Source organism: Mandrillus leucophaeus, unplaced genomic scaffold, assembly GCF_000951045.1.
Source record: "Mandrillus leucophaeus isolate KB7577 unplaced genomic scaffold, Mleu.le_1.0 Scaffold52, whole genome shotgun sequence".
Lineage (NCBI taxonomy): Eukaryota > Metazoa > Chordata > Mammalia > Primates > Cercopithecidae > Mandrillus > Mandrillus leucophaeus.
In genome coordinates, this window is record NW_012105586.1 from 4,562,535 (window position 1) to 4,569,186 (window position 6,652).

The window sequence follows — 6,652 nt, forward strand, 5'->3', positions numbered from 1 at the left end:
AAGGGAGGGGAGGGGAGGGGAGGGGAGGGGAAGGGAAGCCAGGCCATCAGCTGAGAGAGTGAGCATGGAGAATGAGGTCCTGAACACTGGAGAAGGTATGAAACAGATCAGCAGAGTGAGTGAACTGGGAAGCATGGTGTAACGGCCTGCCAGTATCAAGGGTCTATTTGAGTTTGTGATCATGAATTTCATTTTTGTTGTTGTTGTTGTTTAGAGTCTCACTCCATCACCAGGCTGGAGTGCAGTGACGTGATCTTGGCTCACTGCAATCTCCACGTTCTGGGTTTAAGCAATTCTCATGCCTCAGCCTCCCTTGTATTGGAATTACAGGCAGGCAGCACCATACCCGGCTTTTTGTATTTTTTTTTGTGAGACGGGTTTCACCATGTTGGCTAGGCTGGTCTCGAACTCCTGACCTCAAGCGATCTACCCACCTTGGCTTCCCAAAGTGCTGGGATTACAGGCATGAGCCACCACGCCCAGCCATGTAATCATGAATTTGAAATGAGACAGACATTTCAAAAGTTTTCAATTAGTTCAAATGGTTTCAAACGGTTCTGAGTTTCTCTATAGCCTTATTCCAGTGCATGAGAGAGATTAGGTGGGGAATGGGATTTAACCAAGATCCTGGTTTAAATAAGCAAATAAGACAAAGTGACAGAGGTTCTCTCCAGGACAGATTCCAGCATTCCAGGTATGGCCTGACCAGGGTGAGGCAAAGAGCACTGTTGTCAGTACTGTGTCCAAGGAAAATCACATTTGGAATCCTGAACCTGTCAATCCTACCAGAAGACCATCAGAGCTTCTCAGAGACATACAGAGGAAACATTATAGGCAAGAGCATTCTTTATTACTAACAGGTGTTTTGGCTGAACCACATTAGGTCTAAACATTTATATATATATATCTATAGTCTACATTGATACCTATCAAGAAGTACAGGAACAAAACCTCTGCAAATACTTTTAATTGACACATGATTCTAGATCAAGAAGACAGACGATGTAGGTTGACTATCAAATTATTAGATAATATTATGATCAATGCAGGCCTCTTAGCACCCCCTTTACCCAACTAGAATCCTAAGTAATTATAAAATAATTATTATATGACAATAACACTATGCTTGATTTCAGAAAAGTTCACAGACAAAAGAGAGATATTTGCAAATACACAGTATGAAGAAATATTATCATTTCCCAACAAAGACAGTCCTGGATATCAAGGATCAGCTCATTTATTATAAAGAAATAAACTTTTACTTTTAATGAGATAGTTCTAAAACATCCTATCAGGTAGTTTTATCCTCTGAAAAGTTAGAGAAAAAGTTATGTGCCAATGTAGAATGAAGACGAGGAAATCTGCAATTAGAGGTGTTCATTTTGATCATTATTTTAGTCTTGCATTTTCAGATTATTTTATCTTAAAACCATCAACCAAATTCATAAAATCAGCAGAACCACATTCAGTGTTAATCATCTTGTCATCAGAGATAATACCTAAACCTGTTTGGAAAAAAAAAAAAGATGCAAGTTATGGAAAGAAAAGCAATTGGTTTAACAGATTGCAATAAAAAAAAAAAAAAGGCGATAACACAACACATTGCAATGGTATTTAAATTACTGCTTGGAGGATTTTAAAGAGCTGATGTCCGCTTCATTTTAATCTGTTCTGGAAACATGGCAACCATCAGCTTAACAAAAAGCTAAGAAGAATTACAAAAGAGTCCCAGGTATGAAGCTCGGGCTTACCTGATGCACCTATTGGGGAGGTAGCTGGGGTCATGTTGTGGACATTGAGACCAAGACTCTGAGAGGGTCCTGGGGCTGATGCCGCTATGGGAGGCCCCGGAGGGTTCTCCCTCTGGGGAGAGGTGAGTGGGGTGGTTGGCTGAGAGGTCTGTCCACCAGCAAGTCGTGCAAGGCGCCTCCGTCGAATCTACAACGTGAGGGGAAAAGAGCATTCTGTAACTAAACAGCAGAAACACAATTCTGCCAGAGAATGACATTATCCATAACCACACCAGAGCTTAACAACTAAATACGCCTTGAGCAAAAGTACTCTTCTGAGAGAATAACTCGCTCTACCACTATTCTTACAAGCTCTACCACTTGAGTTTTTAACAACTGGATCTTGGCCAGGTGCAGTGGTGCCTGCCTGTAGTCTCAGCTGCCTGGGAGGCTGAGGTGAGGGGAATCGCTTGAGCCTGGGAGTTCAAGACCAGCCTGAGCAAGGCAGCAATACCCCACCTCTAATTCATACACACATGAATATGTATATACATACAAACATAAATACATATATACTGTATGTTAGTTCGCTTACCATCTCTGTTTATCACACCTCCTTGGCCGATATGGTGACTTTACAGTAAGCATATTACACTTTATTTCAGAGAGAGTCTCTGTCATCCAAGCTGGAGTGCAGTATTTCAATCATAGCTCACTGCAGCCTTGAACTCCTGGGCTCAAGTAATCTTCCCACCTCAGCCTCCTAAGTATCTAAGACTACAGGTGCACACTACCATGCCCAGCTAATTAATTTCTTTAATTTTTGGCAGAGATGAGGTCTCACTATGTTGCCCAGGCTGGTCTCAACCTCCTGGCCCCAAGTGATCCTCCCACCTTGGCCTCCCAGAGTACTAGGATTATGAGTGTGAAGCACCATGTCCAGCCTATGCTTGTAACACACTAAAGCTTGGTGTTATTTTAATAAAATGACCTAACTTGGTCATTTCAAATAGGTAAGATTTAAAAATAAATAGCCAATTGGCTGGGTGTGGTGGCTCACACCTGTAATCCCAGCACTGTGGGAGGCCGAGGCGGGAGGATCACGAGGTCAGGAGTTCGAGAACAGCCTGGCCAACACGGTGAAATCCCATCTCTACTAAAAATACAAAAATTAGCCAGTTGTGGTGGTGCACGCCTGTATCCCAGCTACTCAGGAGGCTGAGGCAGGAGAATCGCTTGAACCCAGGAGGTGGAGTGCAGTTGCAGTGAGCTGAGATAGCATCACTGCACTCCAGCCTGGGCAACAGAGGGAGACTCCATCTATCTCCAAAATAAATAAATAATAGCCAATTTAATTCACTAAAACAATGAGAAACAAAAGTTACAGTAAGAAACAAATTTAACCATCACTTGCAGGAGCAAATGATCAGGTTTTCTTTTTTTATTTGATTCAATAAAAATATAATCTGCCACTTCTTCCTTTTAACATATAATTAAAAAGTAACACCTTATTGAAAGAGAGAAATAATCCATTCATTCAAAATGTATTTGTTGAACTCTTACTAACAGCAGGGCATCTCCAAAAGCTTCCTAATAGATTTACCCATGTCCCCTGAGCAAAAGCAGCCAGATGTAAAAAAAACATAGACTGTATAACCCCATTTCTATAAAATTTGAAAATAAGAAAAACTAAACTATACCATTAGTTTGGATAATGGTTATCCTTGGTGGGAAAGGGGCAGGAAGAAGCTTGGGAGAGGCAGGAGTGAACTTCTGGGGATCTGCTAATGGTGTTTTGTTGTTGTTGTTGTTGTTGTTGTTGTTATTTTTAACTAGCATCACAGGTATCTTCACTTTATGAAAACTCACTGGGTTGTATACTTACAACTATGAGTAATCAGTTCATGGGTATTCATCTTATTCTTCTTCATAATATACATGTTAAATACAGTCTTCTGTATAGAATGTAAATTTTTTTTTTTTTTTTTTTTTTGAGATGGAGTTTCCCTCTCGTTGCCCAGGCTGGAGTACAATGGCACCGTCTCGGCTCACTGCAACCTCTCCCTCCCAGGTTCACACAATTCTCCTGTCTCAGCCTCCCAAGTAGCTGGGACTACAGGCATGCGCCATCACACCCACCTAATTTTTAATTTTTTTCTAGACATGTCATCTCACCATGTTGCCCAGGCTGGTCTCAAATTCCTGGGTTCAAACAATCCTCCCACCTCAGCACCCCCAAAGCGCTGTGATTACAAGTGTGAGCCATCGTGCCGGGCCAAGTTTCATTATCTTACAGACAGTTAAATTTAGGAGTTCATGCTTGATTTCTAATTCAAATTCAACCTTTATTATTGACTACTTTACTTATCTGGAGCCTATCCGGATAAGTCACTTAATGGCTCTGTGCTTCAGTTTCTGCCCAATGGACGACTGTACACTGCACATTTGCACAATGGGGATGAAATCATTGGCTGAGGGGAGTCCGAGGTGGTGGGTCATTTGAGGTCAGGAGTTCAAGACCAGACTGGCCAACACGGCAAAACCCTGTCTTTACTAAAAATACAAAGATCAGTTGGGCATAGTGGCACACGCCTGTAATCCCAGTTACTTCGGAGGCTGAGGCAGGAGAATTGCTTGAACCTGGGAGGTGGTCATTGCAGTGAGCCGATATCACACCACTGCACTCCAGCCTGGGCGATGAAGTGAGACTCTGTCTTAAAAAAATTAGAAAAAAACCAGGGTCTTCCTCATAGGGTTGTGAGAAAACCACCACCCTGTCCCTTTCCCTACTTATTTTTTCACCGTGGCTGTGATCTGCCCTATGACATGTGTGATATAGTTGTGTATTGCTTAGTTTCTATCCCCCTACTTGAAGTTTCTTAAAGGCAAGGACTTCTGTTGCACCAGTGCCTAGAACAGTGGTAGGCACATGACACATGGTAGGTGCTCTCTAAATATTTGCTGAATAAATGAAAAATACTAGAAAAATGCACTGAACATAAAATTGACTAATTTATTAGTTGACATTATCATTATCATTGGAAGAGCATACCTACTATTGTTGGAAAAAATATGAAGTCACCTTAAACCTCAGTGCCAAGTTCAGCCCGAGATGTTAAATTTGGATGTTCTGCTCAGTGATATAAACAGAGAATAAATGTTCTGACTCACTGTAATACAGGGTTGAAGAAAGAAAGGATTCTAAGGTTTCAAAAAAGGTTGAAGAATCGAGACTTTGTGAAGCATGTTGCAGACTATTAAGCAGGAAGAAAGAGTTAAGAGACAGAGGCAGGTCCATACATGACATTAAGGGGTAGGAGAAGATTGGGAGAATACATCCTGCCCCATCTTAAAGATCTGCTGGAAAATTTAGGAAGTGCCATTCAGGGGGCAGCATTCTGGGGTGCCCACATCAGGGCTCTCAGTAGAGGATGACGCCCTTCGGTGGTCTGACTGCCTTCTACACTGGTGGCAGCTTTGAACTGGGTTAGCAACCTGGGAATATCTGGATTGGGGACTCACAAGAGAATGGCTTTGTGCAATCACAGGTATAAAGGTTTACCTCCAGCCTGGGCAACATGGAGAAACACTGGCTCTGATCTGCCCTATGACATGTGTGATATTTTAGTAAAAAATACAAAAACTGGCCAGGTGCAGTGGCTCACGCCTGTAATTCCAGCACTTTGGGAGGCCAAGGCAGGCAGATGGCCTGAGGTCAGGAATTCGAGACCAGCCTGACTAACAGGGTGAAACTCCATCTCTACAAAAAATACCAAAAATTAGCCGGGTATGGTGGCATGCCTCTGTAATCCCAGCTACTCAGGAGGTTGAGGCAGGAGAAACACTTGAACCCAAGAGGCGGAGGTCACAGTGAGCCGAGATCGCACCACTGCACTCCAGCCTGGACAACAGAGCGAGACTCCCTCGCAAAAAAAGAAAAAAGAAAAAAAAAAACTGTGCCAGGTGCAGTGGCTCATGCTTTGTAATCCCAGCATTTTGGGAGGCCAAGGTAGGTGGGATCACTTCAGGTCAGGAGTTAGAGACCAGCCCAGGAGGCGGAGGTTGCAGTGAGCCAAGATTGCGCCATTGCACTCCAACCTGGACAACAGAGCAAGACTCCGTCTTTAAAAAAAAAAAAAAAAAACCGGCCAGGAGCGGTGGCTCTTGCCTGTAATCCCAGCACTTTGGGAGGCTAAGGCAGTCGGATCACGAGTTCAGGAGATCAAGACCATCCTGGCTAACACGGTGAAACCCTGTCTACTAAAAATACAAAAAAATTAGCCGGGTGTGGTGGCGAGCGCCTGTAGTCCGAGCTACTTGGAGGCTGAGGCAGGAGAATGGCATGAACCCAAGAGGCGGAGCTTGCAGTGAGCTGAGATCACGCCAAGCCTGGGCCACAGAGCCAGACTCCGTCTCAACAACAACAACAAAAAAACTGAGGTGGAGGCTGGGGAGGTCAAGGCTGCAGAGAGCCATAAACTCCAGTCTGTGCGACCTGGTGAGAGCTGGGTCTCAAAAAAAAAAAAAAAAAAAGTGTATCTAATTAATTTGACTACTAAGAGATGCAACCTCACTTTTTATCACAAACAGAACACATAAGATACACACCAAAAATAGTCACAACACACCAAAATATGATTAAACATTTTTCTCATTGTTTACTTGACTTTTTTAACATTAAGCCCAGAGGACTGGCATAATCACCTTTAAGTTAAACAAAAGTCCTTTTTAAGAGAATTTTGTTTTCCCATTATCTCACAGAGAAAAAAACAAAAGTATAAAAAAAAAAAAACTTCCAATTCCTCAATTTGTGTCCTAAACTACAACTCAAAAGCCACACATAATAATTATGAAATCTCGCCGGGCACGGTGGCTCAAGCCTGTAATCCCAGCACTTTGGGAGGCCGAGACGGGCGGATCAT

The 6,652-nt window shown here is 42.8% G+C and overlaps 1 protein-coding gene across 3 annotated transcripts in view; it reads right to left on the bottom strand.

The window, feature by feature from the left end:
* The window catches only part of UBE4B (ubiquitination factor E4B), a 180,090-nt gene that overhangs the window by 129,703 nt on the left and 43,735 nt on the right, over positions 1 to 6,652 (bottom strand). For all 3 annotated transcript variants that reach the window (XM_011996626.1, XM_011996625.1, XM_011996624.1), the window contains exon 2: positions 1,752 to 1,938. In XM_011996626.1, coding sequence (XP_011852016.1) covers positions 1,752 to 1,938 — 187 coding nt within the window. The remainder of the gene's footprint in view (positions 1 to 1,751; positions 1,939 to 6,652) is intronic.